Source organism: Mrakia frigida (genome assembly GCF_051309035.1).
Source record: "Mrakia frigida strain ATCC 22029 unplaced genomic scaffold BDY24scaffold_4, whole genome shotgun sequence".
NCBI classification, from domain to species: Eukaryota; Fungi; Basidiomycota; class Tremellomycetes; order Cystofilobasidiales; family Mrakiaceae; genus Mrakia; species Mrakia frigida.
The window spans coordinates 862,857-883,631 of NW_027481277.1; the positions used below are offsets into that span (position 1 = coordinate 862,857).

Sequence of the window (20,775 nt, forward strand, 5' to 3'; positions counted from 1 at the left end):
ACTTCCGAAGTGGGAAAAAGTTCAAGCCAAGATGCGTATTCAGATCAAAAGTAGACTAGAAAACAAGCGTCGTTCGTGGGGTACGTAGAAAAAGCGAGAGCGAGCAGAGAGAGAGATGCGAGATGGGGAGGTCGAGAAGGGTCGTAAAAATCGTTTAGAGGACTCGATCGTCTGCGAAGAGTAGAAGGGGAGGGATACGGTCAGTACAATGAGACTTCGGGCGGAGTCAAACGGACGAAAAGAACGCACTGGAGGTAACGGGAGCAGGGTAGTGAGCCGAGGCAGAGTTGGGCGAGAAAGCGCTGGAGTCCCTCTTGACCTGCTTTCCTCGAGCGAGAAGAGGTCGGAGAACGTTGTCGTAGAGCTGAGCGGCTCCTCGGGTTCCAGGGAGTTGGAGGTCTGGGGGAGAAGAAGAGGAAGGGGGAGTCAGCGACGCGTCTCCGAAGTCGAGATTGTTTTGAAGGGTGTACTCACAGACGATGAGGACAGTCTTCAAGACGAACCACCAAGGGATAAACTTCTGGATGGCTTTTCCAAAGATGGACTCGATGAGGGTGAAGGAAGAGAAGGAGATCCAGTCTGAAGAAAGAAGAAGCGCGTCAGATCCAGCTCGAACTTGAGGGGGTTGACTTCGAGGGAAAAAACGTACAGGTGAGCCACTGCTTGTCGTCGGTGGTTCCCGAAGACTCGAGAGCCTGGATGGAGAAGTAAGCGGGGAGAGCGTAACCCTAGAGAAGACCGAACGAAAGCAGAGAAGTCAAGTCAGCTTTCGTCTCTTCAAGCGGGAGGGCAGAAAGCGAGAGAGTACGAACCAAAACGTTGGTTACGGCCGGAGCCATTCCGAAGGCGTTGAAGAAGATGGTAACGAAGAGAGTGGCGACGAGTCCGAGGAAGGTGTAGGCCTGAAGGGAGAGTGAGGAGGAAGGTCAACTCGAGCTCGAAGATGGGGCTCTGAAGCGAACGAACCTTGGGAACGTGAGTCTTAGCCTCGAAGTCTCGAGCGAACTGATGCTTTCCGAGCTCCTGAAGATGAGGAACAACAGGGAAGAAAAGTCAGCGAAGAGAAAGAAGGAAGAGGAGGAAGAAAGGGGCGACGCACCTTGTCGAGCGCGGACACCTGTCCCTTCACCGAATCGGTAGCTCCCTGAACGACAGGGTGGTTGAGAACCTGCTGAGCAACTCCCTGAGCCTGAACCTTAGCGGTCGAAGCAGCGTTGGCAGCCTGGACCTTAGCGTTCTGAGCGGCGTTGGAAGCCTTCTGGGAAGCGGTAGGGTTGACGCCGGAGGAAGAGGAGGGAGCGGTGGCGGAGGTAGATCCAGTAGATCCAGCGGTAGGGTAGACGACGTCAGGAGAGTTGGTAGCGGCTCCAGTAGAGTCGTAGACGGGCTGAGGGTAGGTTCCTTGAGCGTTATCCATCTGAGATGGGCAAGGGAAGGGAGGGAAAGATGGAGGGGAGGAGAGGTTTGGTGAGCTTCGATGCTTCTTTCGTTCAAACCCTCGACCGAGCGAACGGTTGAAGAAAAGCGATAGGACTCACTTTGAGTTGGTGAAGAGGTGTTAAGAGTGTGAAGGAAAGGTTTGTTGGTTCTTGTAGAAGGTGAGGGTTAGGGAGAAGGAAGGAAAGAAGAGGAGGGGTCGCCTTTTGGAGGGAGCTCTTCCCCTGACGTTTCTCTCGCCGTCATGACCTTCGCTGGGGCTCGTTCCGTTTTTTTTTCACCCTTTGAGAAGAGGGATCATGAACAGACACCCTTGGGGGCGGAAAGTGGGTCAAGCAGACGGGGCAAAAACGCAGGGGGAGAGAGAGAGAAAGGAAAGGAGGAGGATGACGTTCGTCGCGAGCAGTCGAGCGTCTCGCTCTGATGTAGACTCTGGAGGAGATGTCAGCGAATGAGGCTTGCTAAAGGCTGATGAAGGCTGTTATGTCGCCTCGAAAAAGTGGGGTGAAAGGAACACACTCCTGCTCGAAGGGACTCTCAGCGGCGGACGCGTCGCGTTTCATGTTCGTGGTCGCTCATTTCCTCCGTTCTTGATGCCTCTCCTCGCATCTCGATAAGCAGAACTCAACAGTGCGGTCTATCTTGACGATGCGCATTCCATAGAGCCAAAGAAAGGCCCTCCCAAGCTCTCATCCCCTTCTTCCCTCTCCTCTCCCCTCTCCCTTCCGTCGTTCAGCCGCCGACGACGAAACAAGACGACTACTCGACTGACGCTCCTGGATAGAATCTCACTTGATGCGTAGAAGCTCCTGCTTCCATCGTGTGCGTCGAGGATATAGGACGCGTCTTCCCGCGACGTTCGAGTCTCGTCCTCCCGACGAGTCTTCAACCATTTCCCTGCCCACCTAGCCTCTCTTCAACACTCCCTCCCCAACCGCTGCAGCATCCTTCACGGCTACTCGTCGTCCGAAGCGTTCCTGTACGCTGTGCGAGAGTCCCTCGGTCCATTCGTTCAAGGAGGGTGGGAGAGGAGGGGAGGAGATCGTCGAAGGAGAGGTTGGAGAGGCGAGGGAGACAGGGAGGGCTCCAAGACCAGAGGATGTTGATGCTGAGAGAAGGGAGGTGAGATGAGTGAGAAGGGATTGGTAGGCTTCTGTGGACGTGAAGAAGAAAGGGAGAGGAGAAGGAGGGAGGAGGAGATTGTGAGCTCGAGCTCAACTCTTCGATCAAGGAACCGAAGTAGAGGGAAGGAAAATCGCAGGCCGACTTACCAGCTTTGGAGGCAGTTGTAACACCTGTTGTTGCTGATGGGTTGAGGGAAGAATCACTGAGGGTGAGAGAACAGAGAGGAGGGAAGAAGGGAGGTCAGCTCGAGCTTAAAGGCGAAAGGACAACGAGAAGGAGAGACGTAGACCTACACGCCGTCGAAGTACTGATCAGCAAGAGCCTCCAGTCGGTTTAGGTGCTCGTTCATAAAAAGATCGAGCTGTCTGAAGGAAGATTCGAAGTCAGCTTAAGGTTGTAGGAGGACGCAGAAAGCGGGGAGGAAGGAAACGAACCGAGCGACCTCGAGCGGAGGAGAGAGAACGGAAGCTGCACTGGCGCTAGGAGGGGCATGTTGAACGGACGACGGTGCTGGAGATCCTCCGTAAGATGGTTGGTAGTGAGGACGAGAGGACATAATCGAGAACGAGCAGAAAGGGGAGAGGAGGAGGCTCGTCGAAGTTGGGAGGGAGGAAGGATGAAAGATGAGCTTCGTCTCTTCCCCCTTCACCGTTCCTTTTTGGGCGGCCTCAAAAGGTTCTCAGAGAACTTTTGTCAAGATTATATTTCCTGGGACAGAGGATACGGATCTGAAAGGGCGAAATGCTCAAGACTCGTCTCTGAAAAAAGTCTTCTCGGACCCATCAGCCCTCTTCGACGAGGCGACCTCGACGAGCTCGCCTCCACCTCTCCTCTCCTCTCCTCCCAACTCCATCAGTCGATCCTTCCTTCCCTTTCCCTTCCTTGGCTCCCATGTCCGCTTCTACGACCCACAGTGTTCACTTGGCTTCCAAAGTGAGTACTCCAGCAGTTTGTTTCTCTGGGGCTCTAGCGCTTCTCAAGCTGACTCGAGCTCACCTCTTCCGACTCCCTTCCCTCCCTTCAGCCTCCTCCTCTCCTTCGAGTCAGTTCGCCTTTCCAGCTTATCTCAGTACACCCTTAGCTGAACTTTGGTTGTCCTCTTCAGACTCCTACGGAAATCATCCTGCAAATCTTCCAATCGTCGAGGCCGAGTGACCAGATCAGCTTATCCTCGACCTGTTCCCTCCTTCGAGAGGTGAGCGCTCCAGCCTTCTCCTCCTCGCTTTCTCCTTCTGACCAGCGATGCATTTCTGCTTTCAGATTGGAGTCTCAGAGATCTTTCGTCACCTCTACCTCGGAACCAGGAAGGACCGCACCTTCGACAGCTTTCGTGCTCTCGCCTCCTCTCCTCTTCGCGTCCACGTCAGGTTCGTCGACCACGCTCACTCCCTTCTTCTTCCTTGGTCTTTTGAACTGACTGAACTTGGTTTGAATATACTAAAACATATCCTCTTGACAGATCCCTCGGGTCTTACGTCTACGATGGGCCCCAAGAACCTCTCGACCTGTGGATTGTGGATCTCGCTCTCGACTCCTTTCCCAACCTCTCCGCCCTTCAATGCGACGTTACGGTCGAGTCGTTCCTCCGAATCTATCACACCTCTCGCATCGAGTTTATCTTCTTGGATTACTTGGAGTGCATGGCCTTCATCAAAGTCTGGCGAGAGACGAACGAGTCTCACGGACTTCTTCCTCGCCGCGAGGTCCCACTCTCCTTGGGTTCTCGTTTCAGTCCAACTTCCTTCCACCTTGAAACCTCGAACCAAGGCTCTTCCAACTGGGACGTTTTGGGCCACGTGTCGGAGGACGCCATCAAGCTCGACTGGTTCCTCTCCTCGATCCTCGCCAGCAACCTCGTCTTCCCTCACCTTCAAATCAGCGGGAACGCGTCGGCTCCCATCCCTTCCTCGTCCTTCCTCTGCACCACCAAACTTCCTTCCCTTCGGGCCTTCACTCTCAGGGGGATCGGCGAGCCTTCCGCGGAGTTCCTCAAGTCAGCGGGAGCAGTCGCCTGCGTTCAATCTCCCTCCTCCCTCTTCTCCATCCGTCTCCTCCAGCCTCACGACCTCGCGTCTTCCCTCGGAATCCTCGGAGGCATTTCGCCGTTCGGACAACTGGAAGGTGTTGAGGGCTGGGGAGATCTCGGTCGGGGAACGTTCTCGGTCGAATTCGATGCAAGGAATTGGACCGTTTCTTCGTTGGACTTGTCGTCGAGTCGAAGGAACTCTACCTCTCTCCTGCCTTCGTTGGGCTCAGCTCTTCGCAACCTTTCCTCCTTGACGTTGTCGAGCCCTGAGGATAACTTATCTTGGCCGAAGGACTGGGTGAGTTTGTTGTTTTTCCGTTCCTCCGCCTTGCGACTTCCTCGACGACGCGTCTGACTTTGTTTCTTCTTTCCCTCCAGAACTCCGTCGTCGAATCCTTCAAATCCTTCCCTTCCCTCACCTCTCTCAGACTTTACGGCTCCCTCACTCCCTACTCCACCGACGACAACGCTATCGCGTGTTGCGACGAGAGCTTCGACTCCCTCGCCGACTCTCATCCGATCCTTCATCGTCAATCGATTCTCGTAGGAGGATACTGGAACGCTTGGAAACGCTTCGGCCTCCTCCTCAACCTCTTTCGACTTCGTCGACTGGGTCCATCGCTACCGGAAGGATGCACCGTTTTTCGGGCAGGGAGATTGGGATTATGGTCTGGGAAGGTTGTAGTGGTGGAGGGCGTTGGAGGGAGGACGATCAAAGGGGTGGTCGGAGAGCTTGATCGTGACCTCGACGAAGGAACGGACGACACTTGGCGTGCACAGGTGGATACAGAGGAGGGATGTGGAGATGGGTGGCGAGAAGGGTGGGGTGGTGAACTGGTTCCATGGACGTGCTTTGCTTGCGGTGAAGAGGAGGAGGAGGAGATGAATCTGTTGGAGTCGGCGACGGAGTGCGGAAAGGAGGAGTTCGAGAAAGCTCTGAACGGGGAGTGGAAGACGACTTGGACTGAGTGAGTACTCTCTCACCTATCTCTTTGAGCTTCTCGCTAACTTTCTAATCTGTTCTCCCTCAGATCCGACGTCAAGCTCGAATACGAACTCGCTCAACGATCCCTCGACGCGTCGAACTCGACGTCCGCCTGGTGAGCCTCTCCCAGCTTCTTCGATGGTTCTTCTCCCCTCCTGTACAACCCTGATACTTATTTCTATCCTTTCCCTCTTTTACAGATCTTACCTCGACGTCTCTCTCGCTCACATCGTTCGTTCGACGCCTCGTCTCGTCCCGTCTTCCACCTTCGTGTTTCTTCTCCCGCTGACTTTCGTTCTCGCCCTTCTTTGCTTCCCTCTCTCACAGGAGCTGGAATCGAACTAGCTTGGAATCAGGACGGATGAAGAGGAGCTGGAAGCTGGAAGGAACGACCTACTAGGCATCTTGATGAAACTTGGGCAACAAAATTCCGAAACGACGCGTCCCTGACGAAAGATGCTTCCCTCTGTTCTTCTCTTCGATCTCGTTCCTCCGTCCTTCCTGTTGCCTTTCGAAGAGATCGGCCAAAGTCCCGACTTCAAAGCTTCAGCGACGAGCCAAAGCAAACCCGTAAAGCGACAACGGAAAGAACGCGTCTTCTCCCTCTCCTCCTCCATTCTCCTCTCGATCTCTCCTCAAACGAGCTCCACAAAGTGAACGAACCCAAAAGACGAGAATATGTATCATACGTAACTAAAAAATCAACTCGATCTCGTCCCTACCCTCGCTCCCTCTCCCTCTCAATCCCTCCCCAAATCGAACCCCAACCCCGCTCCCTTCTTGTTCAAACTCCCGTACTCGTAGCTCCTCCCTTTCTCGAACGGTCTCGGCGGTGGGAAATCCCTCGACGTAGGGAACGTCAGATGACCTTGCTGAGCTGGTGGCGAGGGCGCTCTCGCTGGCGCGGGCGCGGGAGCTTGACGTTGAGGAGCGGGAGCCTGACGGGAAGGAGGAGGAGCGATGGCAGGAGCCAAAGCGACGGGGTTGTAGTTTGTGTTTCCGTTGGTAGCTGCTAGGGGAGAAGGAGCTGAGAGCGGAGGAGCTGGTGGTGGGGCGAGAGAGGAGCGGGAGGGAGTTCGCTGTGAAGGGAGGGAAGGGAGGGAAGGGAGGAGGGGGACGCTTTAGCGAAAGGAGAGAAGGACAAAGGGACGGAGAGGAGAGAGCGGGAGCTAACGTTGTGACCTGAAGCAGCAGGGGAAGGACCAGGAGGAGGAGGAGGAGCTCCTTGAGGCTGAGAAGGAGGTGCTCGAGGTGGTGGCTACGCAAAAATACGAAATGAACGAAAAGTCAGCAACCCGTTTCGACTTCTCGTCTTCGGTCGTCGTCGAACTCAAACTCACCATCGATCTCCCAGGACTCGAATCCGCCGAAGCCGATCCAGGTCTACCCGAAGGTAGCGGGGGAGGAGTAGAAGATCCAGCGTTGGACGATCCTCGATGTCTTCCTCCAGGAAGAGGAGGAGGAGCTCCTAGGTTCGACTGAGGAGGAGGTGAAGGAGGTTGAGCGGACTGAGGTCTCGCTGGAGGAGGAGGAGGAGCCATGGAGGATCTTGAAGCTGGTGCAGGAGGTGCTGAGCCTCGGTTGTTGCTGGATGAGGTGGGTGAAGGTCGAGAAGGGAGCGAAGGAGCTGGTGGAGGTGGGACTGGGAAGGAAAGGAAGACGCGTCGAGGACGAGAGGTCAGCGATTAGTCGACCCAAAAAATAAAGCTGGCGACTCACCTGCACGAGAGGCACCAACGAGAGAGCTAGCTCGGTCTCTGGGAGGCATAGGAGGAGCCGACAGGCGGGATTGTTGGCTTTCGTCGCTTGGGGTTCTCGAGGGAAGGGTTGGAGGGAGAGATCGACCTGGGAGACTGGGAGCCGTAGGTCGAGTAGGGAGAATGGGAGGAGGACTGAAAGGATGTCGAAGAGAAGAGAGTCAGCTTGAGCTGAAGGAGGGAGCTTGACGTAATGAAGCTCACGGAGGTCGACTGCGAAAGGAAGAGAAAGGAAGGGAAAGTGTCAGCTTCGAATCCGACGCGTCGTTCGTCCGTTGCGAACTCGAGACTCACGGAACGCTTCGACCAGGAGGTGGTGGTGGAGGTGCACTGTTTCGAATCCAGAAAGTAAAGTCAGCTAAGTTTCTCAAGCTCGAAGATCGCTCGAAGAAGCTCACGGAGGTCTGCGAAAAGGAAAACGAAACCAAAGTGAAAGTCAGCTCTCCCGCTCCTTCGTTCTCGCCTCTATCTCTTCAGAAGGTGATATCGAACTCACGCAGAAGGTCTTCCAGGCGGCGGCGGAGGAGCTCTCGAGTTCTGCGACTGGGGAAGCGGAGGAGGTCTCGCCGGAGGAGGAGCAGCTCTCGAAGGAGGAGCCGCTGAGGGAGGAGGAGGAGGAGCCGAGGAGGGCGCTGGTTTCCCGAGAACGAAACGAAACCCAGTCAGCAATCAGCTCTTTCTCATCCTCTCTATCTTCATCTCCTCGTCCCTCTACAGCTCCTCGAAAAGATGCAAGACTCACCACCAGTCTTCTTCAACGTCGGCATCCCTCCCGCAAACAGACCTCCCAAGTTCGGAGTCGCAGCAGCACCTCCCACTCCTCCTCCATTCCCACCAGCTTCGTTCCCTCCTCCTCCTCCTGCGCTGCTCTTCTTCAACGTAGGCATCCCACCAGCGAACAACCCACCCAGGTTCGGCGGCCCTCCTCCTCCTGCTCCTCCTCCACCACTCTGCCTTTCACTCTCCCCACCACCCCCAGAGCTCTTCAACTTCGGCACTCCTCCAGCAAACAGTCCACCCAAGTTGGGTCGCACGACGGGGCCGTCCGTCGCTGACGATGAGCTCGCTTCTCTTCCCTCGTTGGTCGAAGAAGGCTTGAGCTTCGGTACTCCACCAGCGAACAGACCTCCCAAGTTCGGCCTACTCTCTCCTCCGGGTGCTGACGAGGGAGGAGCTGGTGGAGCTGAAGGAGGAGGCCTCGGAGGAGGAGGAGCTGGAGCTCGAGAGGGAGGTGCTGGAGGAGGAGGCGGAGGAGGAGGTGCACCTCGAGAAGGAGGTGGAGGAGCTCGTGAAGGCGGAACGGAGGGTGCTGACGAGTGGCTGTTGTTGTTGTTGGTCGAAGGCGAGTTGGAAGAGGACTTGAGTTTCGGAACTCCTCCAGCAAACAGGCCTCCGAGGTTGGGACGCTCTGGAGGTGAATCGTCGTTCGAGCTGGCGTTGTTTCCTCCTCCTCCTCCTCCGGACGACTTGAGTTTTGGAACTCCACCAGCGAAGAGACCTCCTAGATTTGGACGACCTTCGGGTGGAGGTGCTGAGGAGGAGGAAGAGGGAGGAGCTGAGGAAGGAGCTGGTGGAGGAGGAGCTCTCGAAGGAGGAGGAGGAGCTCTGGAGGGAGGAGCGGAAGGTGGGAGACGAGGTGGTGGAGGGGCTGAACGAGCTGGTGCTGACGAGGACGGAGCTGTACGAGTAAATTAGAGAGCAGGAGAGAGCGAGAGAGAGAGGTCAGCTCGACACGAAACGAAGGAAGAAGAGAGATGAAAGGGAGCGATCGTCCAACCCAACGCACCATCTCCTCCTCCTCCTGAGCTCTTCAACTTTGGCATCCCTCCAGCAAACAATCCACCCAGATTCGGTTTCCTAACAGGTTCATCCTCGTCACTCCCACCTCCACCACCTCCTCCTCCTCCTCCAGTAGTTTTCTTCAGCGTCGGTACTCCTCCAGCAAAGAGGCCTCCCAGATTAGGTCTCCTCATCTCTTCCTCCTCTCCTCCTCCTCGTGTAGGAACCGGCGGCGGAGCAGGTGCAGCACCTCTTCCAGGCGGTGGTGGTGGTGGAGGAGCCGGCGCAGACCTCCCAGGAGGAGGAGGAGCTCTCGATGGAGGGGGTGGAGCTGAGCGAGAAGGAGGAGCAGACGAGGAGGAGGAAGGAGAGTCGTCGAGCACTCGTCCTGCTACGGCTGGAGTGGACGCGTCTTTGGTAGGTGTACCCTTTTTGAGACGGGCGCCGGCTTGGATGTCCGCTAGAAAGGCCATGGAATGAGAAGGGGATGAAGGTTTTGGGGTGGATGGGGGTTGGGAGGAGAAGAGAGAGAGGTTCGAGCGGTGCTGCTGGCTGGCGGAGGGCGAAGCGAGACGACGAGGCTGCCGTCTTCTTTTGCCTCGGTAGTTTTTTGTTGTTGTTTTCGTGAGGGGAGAAGGATGGGATAGGATTAAAGCTTGCGTTTCATAGTGGTAGTAGTGAAAATCTAAGAGCGGAAGTCGAGAAGGGAACCGACAAAAAAACAACGCGTCGTCTTCTTCATCGAATCGAAACATCCTTTACTTCACTTCAAGTACTGCTTCAGCTTCTGAAGTCGAGCCCCAGCGGCCTTGAGAGTTTCGGGGTCCTTGCACTGCAGAACAAGACGCAGTGGAGGAAGGGATCAGCTTTCGATACGAAGGGAAAAGAGAAATCGAGACGCCAACTCACGAAAGCGAATCTCGCAAAGTTTTCTCCAATGTGCACATGATCCTTGGAGTAGAATTCACTTGGAGGGATAGCGACGACTCCGACTTCTTGGGCGATGAACCAGCAGACCCTGAGTGAACGAAGCGGTTGAAAGACGGTTCAGCGAGAGAGAGAGAAGAGAAAGGGAAGGGGAGCGGGAGACAGGACTGACCTGAAATCCCTTCCTCTTCCATCGAGAATGGCAGGGAAGTCGTAGTTCTCGGGCAGGACGATCCTCGAGATGTCGACGAGGAGGAAGTAGGATCCGTCGGGGATGGTGTACGAGAGTTCGAGGTTGTCGAAGACCCTGAGGTCGGAAACGAAGGAGCAGGAGAGTCAGAATTCGAGGTCTGCTTGGTCCTTTCAGAGAGGCGAACGAAAACTCACTCCATGAGAACGTCACGTCGCTCGGCGTACTCCTTTCTCTGCGTCTGGAAGAAGTTCTTGGAGTCGGCGAGCTCGAGTCCTACGGCGGCGGCTTCCTCTGTTCACGTTCGAATGAAGAGGAAAGGGTGAGCTCGAGCTAGGCGGAGAGGAGAAAGGCAAAAGAGAACGAACGAAGAGGTCCGTTGACACAGAAGATGATTCGAGTGGAGGCCATGAGAGCGGTTTGGATGAGCTGAGGAGGAGCGATGAGCCATCCTGCGAAAAATGAAGAAGGAAAACGAACGCGTCGAGAGTTGGGTCAGATTTCCTGACTCGAGCTCGAGTTTCAGTCGCAGTCTTGAGCATGGGACAAGTAGACTCACCGATTCGCCAACCAGTAGCAGCGAAAGACTCTGCAGGAAGAAAAAAGGTGAGGAGAACGGACGGTCAGTTCAGGCTCGAGACGAAGGAAGGAAGCGAAGACGCGTCGAAGTCGAAGGAGTCAAGACGAGGGAGAGCAGGCCACTCACTTCCAGCCGATCCAACAGTGATCGTCCTCTCCCACATGCCGGGAAGAGTGGCGATCCTGATGTGCTCGTGTCCGTCGTAGGTGAGGCAGTCGTACTGAAATATGAAGGACGCGTCGGAGATCGATCAGTTTCGAGGCTTCACTCGATTTCAGAACGTCTCCGAGGACTGTCCGAGGCGCAGCTGGTTTGATCTACTCACAACCTCATCCGAAAGAACCAGCAGGTTGTTGTCGATGGCGACCTTAGCGAACTGCTCGAGCTCCGATCGATTGAACATCTTTCCGACGGGATTGTGAGGGGTGTTGAGGATAATGACCTTGGTCTTGGGGGTGATGGCAGCTCTTTAGACGTGAAATCAGGGAAGATCGAGGGATGAGACAAGGAAGGGAGGGGAATAGGTTGGGAGGGAGACGCGTCGAAGGACGGACGATCAGTTCTCTCCACTCTCCACTTGAGATCGGTCGAGTTGACATGACTCAATCTTCAGTAGACATGCAAACTCACCTCAGCTCATCGAAATCAACCCTCCAATCCTTTCCTGTAGGCTTCGCTCCCGTCTGTCCGGCGGGAGGAGGATGGAGAGGGACGTAAACGGGGACACCGCCGTTGAAGATGATAGATGCGGTGTATTGATCGAAGAAGGGCTCGATGCAGATGACCTCGTCGCCTGGGTTTAGGTAAGCCAGCAAAGCGGCATACATCCCTGAGACAAGCAAACCGATCAAGAGGTCAGACGCGACCGAGGGGAGGAAGTAAGGAACTCGAGCTGACCTTCGTTGGCGCCAGCAGTAACGAGAATCTCAGTCTCAGGATCGAGTCCCTTCTGTCCGAGGTGAGTGAACTCCTTGGAGTAGTGAGAGGCGATGGCGTTTCTCAGACGAGGTCGTCCTCGAGCGGGACTGGGGAGGGAGGAAGAGTGAAGATGAGCTTCGTCGCTTCTTCAGAAGAGCACGAAGATCGGGGCGACAACTCACGAGTAGTGGTTGGCCATGACGTTGTTGGAGATAGCATCGTTGGCAGCCTCGAGGATGAAATCTGGAGGAGCCCAGGACATGAACTGATGCAGGAAGAGGGACGAGAGAGGTCAGCTTCGACTCCCGACTCCCTACCTTCGACAACCGTCCATTCGTTCACCAGCTCCCCGACAGTGCTTTGCATTGCTCGTAAACAGTAGTAGACCTTGACTCACACCTCTGCAAGTCGAACGAACCCAGGAATAACATCGCAAATCGAGTCAGCTTGTTGATTTGGCGTCGCAGGAAGCAGGACAACTGTTCGAGCGCTCCTCCTTCTCGATCGGCCGACCCGGAGTAGCTTCAAAAATGCAAGGAGAGGCAGGAACTCACTGTCCGAGGTTGATAGAGTCCTTGGGCATGTTGGTAGGGTTGAAGATGGACCTGCATAAGCGAAGAAGGAAGCAGCGGAGGGGTCGAGTCAGACAGCTGAGGGCTGAGGAGGAGGGCAAGGAAAGGGTCCGGAGCGGAGGATCTCCCGCTCTTTCTTTGAGGCGATAAGAGTGAAAAGTTGATGAGACTTGCCACACGTCCAATCTCTCAGCTCCAGCTTGACGGAGGGAGTCTGATTTGACTAGGGAGGCCATGGCTCGGTGTTGGTGAGCTTGAAAGAAGGAGGGGGAAGTGGAGGAGAGGGAGCGAGCTGGGGTCCGGTTTGAGAAGCTGCTGAAGGAGAAGTTTCCTGTTGCTGAGGTTGATCTGTTGAAGAAGGGAAAGAGTCGAAGGGCTGGTCTCATACACTGAAGAGGAAAAATTCGAGAAGGTGATGGTTGGGATCTCAACTGGTGAAACGAAAAAAGGAGGGGGAAGCAGGGCGAATCCAACTCGCCTCTGTCGTGCTCGTCGGTTCGTCGGCCTTCTCCAAATCCTTTCCTGCTAACCATCAACATCGGGTTTCATTCTTAAACATGCTCCCCTTCCAAACTCTTGTCCTACGACGCTACTTCGAGGCTACAGGATGGGAGGAAGATGCTCTATACTCTGCTCTCACTGCGTCCTCCTCCCGTGAGCTTTCCCTTCCTTCCTTCCCCTTCCCTTGCTGAAACTCTCGAGCTCATCCCTTTGTCGCCATCGCTTCCTTTCGAAATATCAGGCATACTTGATTTCTCCGTCCCTACCTCTCTCCATCTAGCCTTCAGCAAAACTCCTACGCCAGGCTTTCACAACAGCTTTGAAACGACGGTGCTCAGGGAGATGAACGGATCCCTCGGTTATTTTGCGAGCTCAAGAGATCTCGACATAGGGAGCTCGGAAAAGAGTGCTTTCAGGGATGTCGTAGATGGATTCAGGGTCCATGATATGCCAAGAACCCCAGAGCCAGGGGAGGACGAGATCTGGCAGGGAGGCGAGAGAGTTGACACAAAAGGTGAGCTCGAGCTTTCCTTCCTTCCCTCCCTCCTCTCCTTTCCTGGCTGGTTCTTGAGCTTGATGAGCTTGTTCTCCTCGGTTCCTCGTTCGAAGCACTCTCTTACACTGTCTTGATGCGTTTCTGCAGATTTCTTGATGTACGGCCGCTGCCATCTCCCCTCACGAAGAGTCGATGGTCTCTTCCTCCGCCGACACTCCCCGACCCTCGTTCGTTCTTCTTCCTTCCTCTCTCCCTCCCTCCTCGCGACGGTCCCTGTGTTTTGTATTTGGCCTTGGCCTCTACAGCCCTCTGTCTAATAGTTCCCCTGACTCTCATCTTTTTCACGCCCTGTGTCTCCCTCAGCAATCCATCCTAGCCTTCGTCCACGTCCCTCCTCAGCCCATCACCCCTCCCTCGACCTCTCCATCATCGTCCCACAAGCCTTCCTCCTCCTCTTCTCAGTCACCATCTAACAACAACAATCAAGCTCTGTCCTCCTCACCTCACTTCAAAGGAAACGCTCTCCTCTCCCTCCAGCACTCCGTCGGACGCTACTCGACCGAAACCTCGTTCTCCTTCTCGGACGGGTTGCTAGGAGTGAGAGGGCTGTACAACTTTGCTCCTAGCTCGAGTACCAGTTCGAGTGCTCTTGCGAGTGGTCTGGGTTTAGGAGCTGCGGAGGAGATGCTGGGGGCAGGCTCGAGGAAGGCTGGACGCGTCGACGAGGAGGAGTCGCTGCTTCCTGGAGTGAGAGGTAGACTGTCGATGGGAGGAGAGATCTATCTATCTGGGAAAGAGAAGAGTGCCGGAAGTGAGTTCGATCGTCCACTTTCCTCAATCACCTCGCTTCCTGCTTGCGCAACCTTTTCTTCGCGGCTCCCATCGCCAATCGTCGACGCGTCTCGCCTCGTCTCGTCTGGTTGTCTCCTCTCTGGCTGACATGTTTCCCCTTTCGTCTCTTTTCCACGCACACAGTGTCCATAGCAGCTCGATTCTGCACCCTCCCAGATCAAATCCCTCCGCCTTTCCCGTCGTCCAGCTCGTCCTCCTCCTCCCTCCTCTCCCCCTCCGCCTTATCAACACCCTCCGCAATCCAATCCCAAACGCCCATGACCTTCACCCTCGTCGTCAACCCTCTCATGGGCCACACCTCAGCAGCCTACTCCTCCCAAATCGGCAAAGACGTCGCCGTCTCCTCCCGCTTCGACCTCAACTTCTACTCGTACCAATCCGAATGGACCATCGGTGGAGAATGGTGGCTCCGGAAAGCGGCAGTATCACCGGGGGAGGGCAAGGGAGGGTTGGGAGAGAAGGAGAGGGAGTTGGGAGTCCTGAAGATGAGGACGTCAACGGCGGGCGACGTGAGTTTGCTTTACACGACGAGGGTGAGCAAGATGTTGATTTCGGCGGGGGTGGTGAGCGATCTGGGGAGTAGATTGAGTCCGGTGAAGGCGCTGGGGGTGGAGATTCAGTATTTTAGATGATCGTTGAACTCATTCTCGCTTAGGAAAGGGCGAGGGAGGCGCGACAGTCTGCTCTCGGTTCCGTTGCGTCTTCTTTTGAGCAGTTTCGTCTGAAAGCAGAACTCGTGGATCACTGATTTCTCATTGATCTTCAAACTTCACCTGTTTCAACGCTCGCGATCGGCCGTCACTTCAAGCTTTGGCTGCTGTTGATCTCCTTCACTCGAGAAGGAAGGGCGAAAGTTGAGGTATTCAGAAGATCCAATCGAGATACTAGAGAGAGGAAAACAAAGGGAAGTGAGAATGGGTGTGGAGGGAACTAAGTAGAAAGGTAAGAAGGAAAAGGAGAGGCAGGAGCAAGGTGGAGAGGGGCATAAGAACCGACGCGACGCGTCCGAACGACGAAGAAGAGAAAGGAGAGAGAGAGAGAGAGAGAGACGCGAAATGAACTACTGCTCTTCCGAGACGTAGTTTCCTGCAGAGAAGGGATCGAGAACGAGAGGGTTAAAACAGGTCTATTGAGGAGCGGTAGCAAGAGAAGAAGAGGAGAGTTGAGAACGAAGACTAACCGGGGAAGACTCCCTGCTTTCCATCGACCTTTCCAGTCCACCAGTCCTCCGTGCTCCCTGTCCTCTCGACCAGCTCGATTCGATCTCCTTGCGAGAATCCCAAATCTCCAGCAGCCTGAAGGTCAACCGAACAAAGGTCGAAAAGTCAGCTCTTCGTCTCAATCTCTCTCTTCTCTGCCTCGTGCTCATCTCCGACATCAAGGACTCGAGCGAGGAAAGATGTAAAACATACCTGAGCCTCGAAATCGAACAACGCAACGACGTACTTGGGAGCAGGAGCTCCGTAGCTGGGCTTCGCCTTGAGTGGAGGAGGAGGAGGAGGAGCTCGTTTGGTCTCCGCAACGGGGGAGCCGCTGTACGCTGGAGGAGCGGCGACGACGGGAGATCGAGCTGGAGGAGGAGTGGATTTGTAGGAAGAGGTGGAAGCGGTTCGAGACGGAGGGAGTCCTCCTCCGACAGGTCGAGTGGAAGAGGCAGTGGAGGAGGCGCGTCCGAGGGATCCTCCGCCGTGCTGGGACATGATCTTGGCTGTATGGAACGGAGGAAAGAGACGGGAGTCAGTATCGGTACGAGAGAAGGCTCCTGGAGGGTTATTGCGAGATGAGAAGAGAACAAACCAGTCGAGACCTGTCGTTGCACGACTCCGAGAGACTCGACTCGTTCAGAGATGTCTCCGATGTTCTCGTCGTAGATGACGTCCACGTCCAATCGAGAGAGGTCGTACTTTCCGTCGGCGAAAGACTGGATCTTCTCGAGCATCATGTAGAAGATGTTGAGCCTGAGGGAAAGAGAGGAGGAGGAGAAGGAAGGTGAGCTTCGATTCGTCGAACGAGGAGATGGAGATGGCAACGAGGAAGTGGAAGACTGACTGCATGAAGTACTGAGAAGAGCAAGGAGCGGCTACGTTAGTAACTGAATCTCGTACACAAACGCAGAGGCGGTGCGACTCACGAAGCTCTGGAACATGGGCTCAATGAACTGAGTCGACATTCGAAGGAACTGAGGAAGCTCGTTCTTGAGAATGGTGTTGTAGTGCTCGTACTCGGCCGAAGCAGCCTCGAAGTCTTGCTCGTACTGTGAAAGGAAGCATGCGGAAATCGCAAGTAGTCGTCAGCGTCGATTCGGGCGAGAAAGAAGGTCGGGGGAGGTGGGAGGAGGAGCGAGAGGACTGACCTTGAACAGGTTCTTCTCGTCGCTGAGCGACTTCTCCTTCTTGTCCCTGAGCTTGTTGAGAGAGTTGTTGTGTCGGTCGTAGTCCACCAGCTTCACAAACAAAGACAAAGAACGTATCAGCTTCGAGCTCGACCGAGGAAAAGAGGACGAGGAGAAGGAGATGCGGGCTGACCTTGTGCTCCCTCTTGGTGATGGTCTTCCTGATCTTTTTAAGAACCTCGGTGAGATCCTTAGCAGGCAAGACGATCCTCGAGTCGATCAGCTCGATTTCCGGACTGAGAGCGACTCTGAGCTCCTCCATCAACGTCTTGTACTGGCCGATGTTCTTGATCGTCGACTCAGCCTGAGGGTTCTTGCCGACGAGGTCGTATTCCGTTCCGATGGGAGTGAAGAGGGTAGCGAAGGAGACGGCGAAGTGATCTCCAGACACGAGGAGAGCTGAGGAACGAAGAAGGAGAGGAGAAGAGGCGGAGGAAAGGTCAACAAGGAGCGTCCGGTCCAACGAGATGGAAGCGAGGGAGGGGAGGAGAGGAAGGGGAAGGAAGGTGACGATGGTGAGCTCGACTCACAGAGAACAGCATCCCTGAAGACTTTGGCATCCTTGACGAGCTTGTCACATCCCTGCTCTACAGCCTTGAACTTTCGCTCGTGGTCATCCTGGAGGAAAAGAAGCAGGAATAAGTGATCAGAAACGAGCTCGGAGGCCGTGGAGAGGAAGGACACCTACGAATTCAGGATCGTTGCTCTCTAAGATAACGAGAAGATCAGCTTCCGATTAGAGTACCCGGAGATCTAGCTAATGTCTACTTACTCTTTGACATTCCAACCCTCGAGGTGAAAGCGTGAGGAGTCCGCTGAACGGCCTTGATCATTCCCTGGAGGTCAAGATGGAGAAGGAGAACGTCAGCTGCTCGTCTTACAGGCGCGACTCTTTCCCGAGAGCACAGTACGAACCTTCATCGTGTAGAGATCTGAGTGGGGTGGGTGGGTGGGAGTGGATGAGTTTGGGTGGATGGAGGGTGGGGGAGAAGAAGAGGAGGGAGGAGTAGGGAAGGAGGACAGCCGAAAGAGGTCGTCGACTCGCAGCCCTCGTCACCCTCCCTCGAACTTCCACCCTCTCTTCACCAAACTTTCATCCTTCGACTATACAAGAGCTCGTATACCGGAACCTAGGATCCCATCTATCGAATCGTGCAAAAACTCCTCGCTCTCAGCTCTCGAACCTCGCCCACGAGCCCTTCCCAATCCACCTCTCCCTCCCTCCCCGCCAAGTCGAGCTCACCTCCTCCTCCTCCTCTGCCCTCTATGTCGTCGTCGCCGAAGGACTTGAAGCTCTCAGATCTTCCTCCAGAGGTAAAGCCGTCTCTTTAGTCGCTCGTCGGATTGCAAAGCATACAGCTGAACTTCTTCTTCCCCTTCCACGCAGGTCCTCTACCTCCTCCTCCACTGCCTCCCTCTCTCCTCCCTCCTTTCCCTCGCCGCTACCTCGTCCCTCTTCGCCGCTCTCTACAACCAGGCGTCAGGATCAAGCTCGCTCTGGGAATGCCTCTACCTGACCACCTTCGACGATCCTCGTACGAGCGCCTGGAGCGATATCGAAGGAAGGCTCGCTGGGAAGACGAACCAACGTCTCCTCGTCGACGCGTCAGGTCGCGACCAGATCGATTGGAAGCAGGACCTCATGAGATCTGTCGTAGCTCTTCACCATGCTAGGATCCAAGGAGGGTGCTGTGAACGAGTAAGTCCTTCTTTCTTCTGTTCCACCTCACTCCTCCTCTCGCTCGTTCCGACCCCTTCTTCTTCTTCTTCCAGCTTCCTCCCCTGCCGCTCTCGAACCACTACACCTCGCTCCTCCACCTCATCAAAACTTCTCCGCCAGAACCTCACCCTTCGCTCAATCGACTCCAACTCGGATCGCTCGACGTCTCCACCTTCCCCGTCCCACCTGCCTCCTCTTCCCTCGAAACCCAACACGCCTACCGTCAACTTCGGACTCTCCTCCTCAACTCGACGCAGTACCCTCTCACCCACAGCAGGGATCGACGAGCAGCCGCTCGAGCTGCTTGGACGCTCGTTCCTCCTCATGGCGGATTGCTTCTTCAGGAAGGAAAGGTGAACTGGGAGAAGTTGGAGAGCGTGAGGAGGTTGCTGGATCGATCGGTGAAAGCCGCTGAGCTTGCTGGATTGGCAGAGCACGAAGAGGAGGTTGTGGACGAGGAAGTGGATACGGAGGATGGGGAAGACTGGGCGAAGATCGGAGGGGAATGGAAGTGGGTGTTGAGAGGGGTGAATGCTGAGGCGGCGGAGAGTTGGTGAGTTCGACGCGTCGCTGCCTTCAAAACCGACTCGAAAACTGACTCTTTTGTTCATTCTACTCACTTTTTGTAAACCTCTTTTATGTAGGAGAATGCATGTACAAAGCCCTGATTCAGTCCCTAGACCCGCTTGGAGCGAGGAAGTCGCTGCGAACGAGAACTGGGTGAGTTCGACTTCGTCTTTCTTCCCTTCGTCGATCCCGTCTTTGTAGTTGTCCCTCCTTCTCAGCCGACTAATTACTGAATTCTAACATATCCTTCACTCTCCTTTATCGCCTCCTCCTCTACAGACCTTCGGCGTCAAGAAACTCACCCTCCAACGCGTCCCCACCTCGCCCGACTCAACCTCCCCTTCCTCGTCGTCCCTCCCGTTGCTCCAGTTCGAAGTCGTCTCCTCAACCTCGGACCATCCCTTCTCTTCTTCCCACCCTTCCGCCCATTCCAGCAAAACCCCAGTATCAACCCAAGGCGAAGTCACTCTCACCAAGGACGCTCAGATTCTGGTCAGCTTCACTCTTCAACATGCGAATCTCGCTTTCGAAGGAATCATGCTCGGAGGTCCTGGTGGAGTTTTCTATGGGACGATGACTTCGAACAGGAGAAGGGAGGAAGGAGGTGAGTTCCGGTTTTCTTCCTCGTTCTTTCTCAGTCGGGCCTTGAAACGGTTCTGACCTCGACGCGCTTCTTCGGTTCGCATCTTTCTTGCTCTCTCTTCCTCTCGATCAGAAATCACAGCATTGTTTAGGATGTGGAAGTAGACAAGTAGCATCTCAGTATTGTATATCTGATGCAGATGTCTTCTCGATCGGTCGTCTTGAGGCAGCGAAAGTGCGAGACGACCTCGTCGCGTCGTTTCCGTTTTTCGTTTTCTCTGAACCTTGTGCGAATCGAAGGCAATGAAACGAAACGGGGGGCTCATGGTCTTCATGCTAGAAGCGTCGTGGTAAGGAAAGATCGGGTACTAGGGGCTGAGCTCGAGCAGCTCAGTCTGACGGAACGAAGAACAGGGGGGGGGGGGAAGTCAGCTCGACGTGAGGGTGCAGAGATGGGACGAAACACTCGCAGTTGAGCTGGTTGATAGCCTCCTCCTTAGCGTGTCTCTTGGCCTTCTCCCTGTCGAGGCTGTTGGAAGAAAGAGAAAAAATAAACGAAGGAGTCAGAGAAACCGTCGAAAGGACGACTCACGCGCGCGGGAGGAAGAATCGAGCTCACAAGTCGAGTCCCTTGGTCTCGAAGAGCTTATCGACCTCGGCTCCAGCGATGCCAGCCATGATCTCTTTAGCCAGTTCATGGGATTGCTGAGAGGACGGGAGAAGAACCGGAGGAAGGTCAGAAAGGGAGAAGGTCGAAGAGGGGGACTCGGAGATCAGGCTGTCGGACGACGTACGGGCTTTCCGTCTCGAGCCTCCTTCTGTTCGTAGAGTCGAGTAGCTTCGAAGGCGGCAGCTGAGAAGAAGAAAGTCGACTTGGAGTCAGAAAAGGTCGACGAACAAGCGGAGGGGAGCGAGCGAGGAGCAAAGAGAATGATAAACTCACCTCCCCCGACGAGCTCGTGAGACCAAGACGGCTCGTGAGGCTCTCCTTCGTAGACCTCTGGAGGTTGAGGAGAAAGAGCGATGCAGGTCAGTGGGAGAGCGAAGGGAGAGCAACGGGGACGGGAACGTGGCCGAGATCGAGACGACGTTAGAAGACTTAACGAACTGTCTCTGTGTTCGTTGGAGAAGAATCCCATTTCAGAAAGGTGCTGATGAGAGGTCGAGAGTAGGATGGGGAGTGGGAGGAGTGGAGTCGGAAAGAGTGGGGATGGAGTGGTGGTTGGAGGGAAAGAAGGCGAAAGTCAGGTCTCGATCCTTTTGACCGTCGCCGCAGACTTGAAGAGGGGAGAAAGACCTCGATATAGAAATCGCTTCAGAAATAGAAAAGAAACCCTCCTCCTTGCATCGCTTCGTAACTTGATCGAGG

At 55.1% G+C, this 20,775-nt stretch overlaps 10 protein-coding genes across 10 annotated transcripts; 3 read left to right on the forward strand and 7 right to left on the reverse strand.

Moving 5' to 3' along the window:
* Nucleotides 1–322: 322 nt before the first annotated feature.
* BDY24DRAFT_330819 (HVA22/TB2/DP1 family protein) lies at nucleotides 323–1,192 on the reverse strand (the record flags this gene model as incomplete). The annotated part of the gene is made up of 6 exons (XM_076637120.1): nucleotides 323–399; nucleotides 475–579; nucleotides 650–728; nucleotides 813–902; nucleotides 967–1,023; nucleotides 1,100–1,192. Coding segments are annotated over 6 exons (501 nt in total), but the record flags the coding sequence as incomplete, so codon positions are not given.
* Nucleotides 1,193–2,077: 885 nt separating this feature from the next.
* Nucleotides 2,078–3,165, reverse strand: BDY24DRAFT_378531 (uncharacterized protein). The gene is made up of 4 exons (XM_076638943.1): nucleotides 2,997–3,165; nucleotides 2,856–2,927; nucleotides 2,709–2,764; nucleotides 2,078–2,590 (listed from the first exon to the last, which is right to left on the reverse strand). Exons 1-4 carry the CDS (start codon nucleotides 3,116–3,118, stop codon nucleotides 2,343–2,345), a joined length of 498 nt encoding a protein of 165 aa, XP_076500041.1. The 5' UTR covers nucleotides 3,119–3,165; the 3' UTR covers nucleotides 2,078–2,342.
* A 247-nt stretch (nucleotides 3,166–3,412) lies between these two features.
* Nucleotides 3,413–6,006, forward strand: BDY24DRAFT_438695 (uncharacterized protein). Its single transcript, XM_076644384.1, has 9 exons — nucleotides 3,413–3,495; nucleotides 3,587–3,604; nucleotides 3,668–3,757; nucleotides 3,823–3,929; nucleotides 4,022–4,886; nucleotides 4,967–5,556; nucleotides 5,620–5,688; nucleotides 5,774–5,804; nucleotides 5,901–6,006. Coding segments are annotated over exons 1-8 (1,782 nt in total). The 5' UTR covers nucleotides 3,413–3,453; the 3' UTR covers nucleotides 5,775–5,804; nucleotides 5,901–6,006.
* A 221-nt stretch (nucleotides 6,007–6,227) lies between these two features.
* Nucleotides 6,228–8,188, reverse strand: BDY24DRAFT_378537 (uncharacterized protein). Its single transcript, XM_076638944.1, has 9 exons — nucleotides 8,073–8,188; nucleotides 7,827–7,962; nucleotides 7,729–7,734; nucleotides 7,625–7,660; nucleotides 7,535–7,543; nucleotides 7,293–7,465; nucleotides 6,914–7,215; nucleotides 6,748–6,831; nucleotides 6,228–6,652 (listed from the first exon to the last, which is right to left on the reverse strand). Exons 1-9 carry the CDS (start codon nucleotides 8,095–8,097, stop codon nucleotides 6,314–6,316), a joined length of 1,110 nt encoding a protein of 369 aa, XP_076500043.1. The 5' UTR covers nucleotides 8,098–8,188; the 3' UTR covers nucleotides 6,228–6,313.
* A 371-nt stretch (nucleotides 8,189–8,559) lies between these two features.
* Nucleotides 8,560–9,661, reverse strand: BDY24DRAFT_206316 (uncharacterized protein). Its single transcript, XM_076636489.1, has one exon. The coding sequence runs from the start codon at nucleotides 9,580–9,582 to the stop codon at nucleotides 9,022–9,024; it is 561 nt and encodes a 186-aa protein (XP_076500044.1). The 5' UTR covers nucleotides 9,583–9,661; the 3' UTR covers nucleotides 8,560–9,021.
* Nucleotides 9,662–9,872: 211 nt separating this feature from the next.
* BNA3 (kynurenine--oxoglutarate transaminase) lies at nucleotides 9,873–12,532 on the reverse strand (the record flags this gene model as incomplete). The annotated part of the gene is made up of 14 exons (XM_076642678.1): nucleotides 9,873–9,941; nucleotides 10,019–10,127; nucleotides 10,209–10,343; nucleotides 10,424–10,520; nucleotides 10,595–10,678; nucleotides 10,786–10,815; nucleotides 10,933–11,026; nucleotides 11,132–11,273; nucleotides 11,437–11,635; nucleotides 11,704–11,831; nucleotides 11,907–11,989; nucleotides 12,122–12,125; nucleotides 12,279–12,329; nucleotides 12,471–12,532. The coding sequence occupies 14 exons, from the start codon at nucleotides 12,530–12,532 to the stop codon at nucleotides 9,873–9,875; spliced, it is 1,287 nt and encodes a 428-aa protein (XP_076500045.1).
* Nucleotides 12,533–12,853: 321 nt separating this feature from the next.
* MDM10 (Mdm10p) lies at nucleotides 12,854–14,777 on the forward strand (the record flags this gene model as incomplete). Its single annotated transcript, XM_076642679.1, has 6 exons — nucleotides 12,854–12,950; nucleotides 13,039–13,311; nucleotides 13,441–13,520; nucleotides 13,657–13,680; nucleotides 13,756–14,104; nucleotides 14,269–14,777. The coding sequence occupies 6 exons, from the start codon at nucleotides 12,854–12,856 to the stop codon at nucleotides 14,775–14,777; spliced, it is 1,332 nt and encodes a 443-aa protein (XP_076500046.1).
* Nucleotides 14,778–15,109: 332 nt separating this feature from the next.
* On the reverse strand, nucleotides 15,110–17,479 carry RVS167 (amphiphysin). Its single transcript, XM_076638945.1, has 12 exons — nucleotides 17,453–17,479; nucleotides 17,310–17,373; nucleotides 17,226–17,245; nucleotides 17,068–17,155; nucleotides 16,671–16,936; nucleotides 16,499–16,588; nucleotides 16,277–16,399; nucleotides 16,195–16,205; nucleotides 15,943–16,103; nucleotides 15,558–15,853; nucleotides 15,326–15,440; nucleotides 15,110–15,231 (listed from the first exon to the last, which is right to left on the reverse strand). Exons 1-12 carry the CDS (start codon nucleotides 17,456–17,458, stop codon nucleotides 15,206–15,208), a joined length of 1,266 nt encoding a protein of 421 aa, XP_076500047.1. The 5' UTR covers nucleotides 17,459–17,479; the 3' UTR covers nucleotides 15,110–15,205.
* Nucleotides 17,480–17,922: 443 nt separating this feature from the next.
* On the forward strand, nucleotides 17,923–20,048 carry BDY24DRAFT_378576 (uncharacterized protein). Its single transcript, XM_076638946.1, has 5 exons — nucleotides 17,923–18,236; nucleotides 18,311–18,810; nucleotides 18,902–18,977; nucleotides 19,104–19,428; nucleotides 19,540–20,048. The coding sequence occupies exons 1-5, from the start codon at nucleotides 18,180–18,182 to the stop codon at nucleotides 19,569–19,571; spliced, it is 990 nt and encodes a 329-aa protein (XP_076500048.1). The 5' UTR covers nucleotides 17,923–18,179; the 3' UTR covers nucleotides 19,572–20,048.
* On the reverse strand, nucleotides 19,775–20,545 carry BDY24DRAFT_368558 (DUF3759 domain-containing protein; the record flags this gene model as incomplete). Its single annotated transcript, XM_076638026.1, has 6 exons — nucleotides 19,775–19,801; nucleotides 19,845–19,935; nucleotides 20,026–20,111; nucleotides 20,201–20,259; nucleotides 20,350–20,406; nucleotides 20,515–20,545. The coding sequence occupies 6 exons, from the start codon at nucleotides 20,543–20,545 to the stop codon at nucleotides 19,775–19,777; spliced, it is 351 nt and encodes a 116-aa protein (XP_076500049.1).
* Between the last annotated feature and the right edge of the window lie 230 nt (nucleotides 20,546–20,775).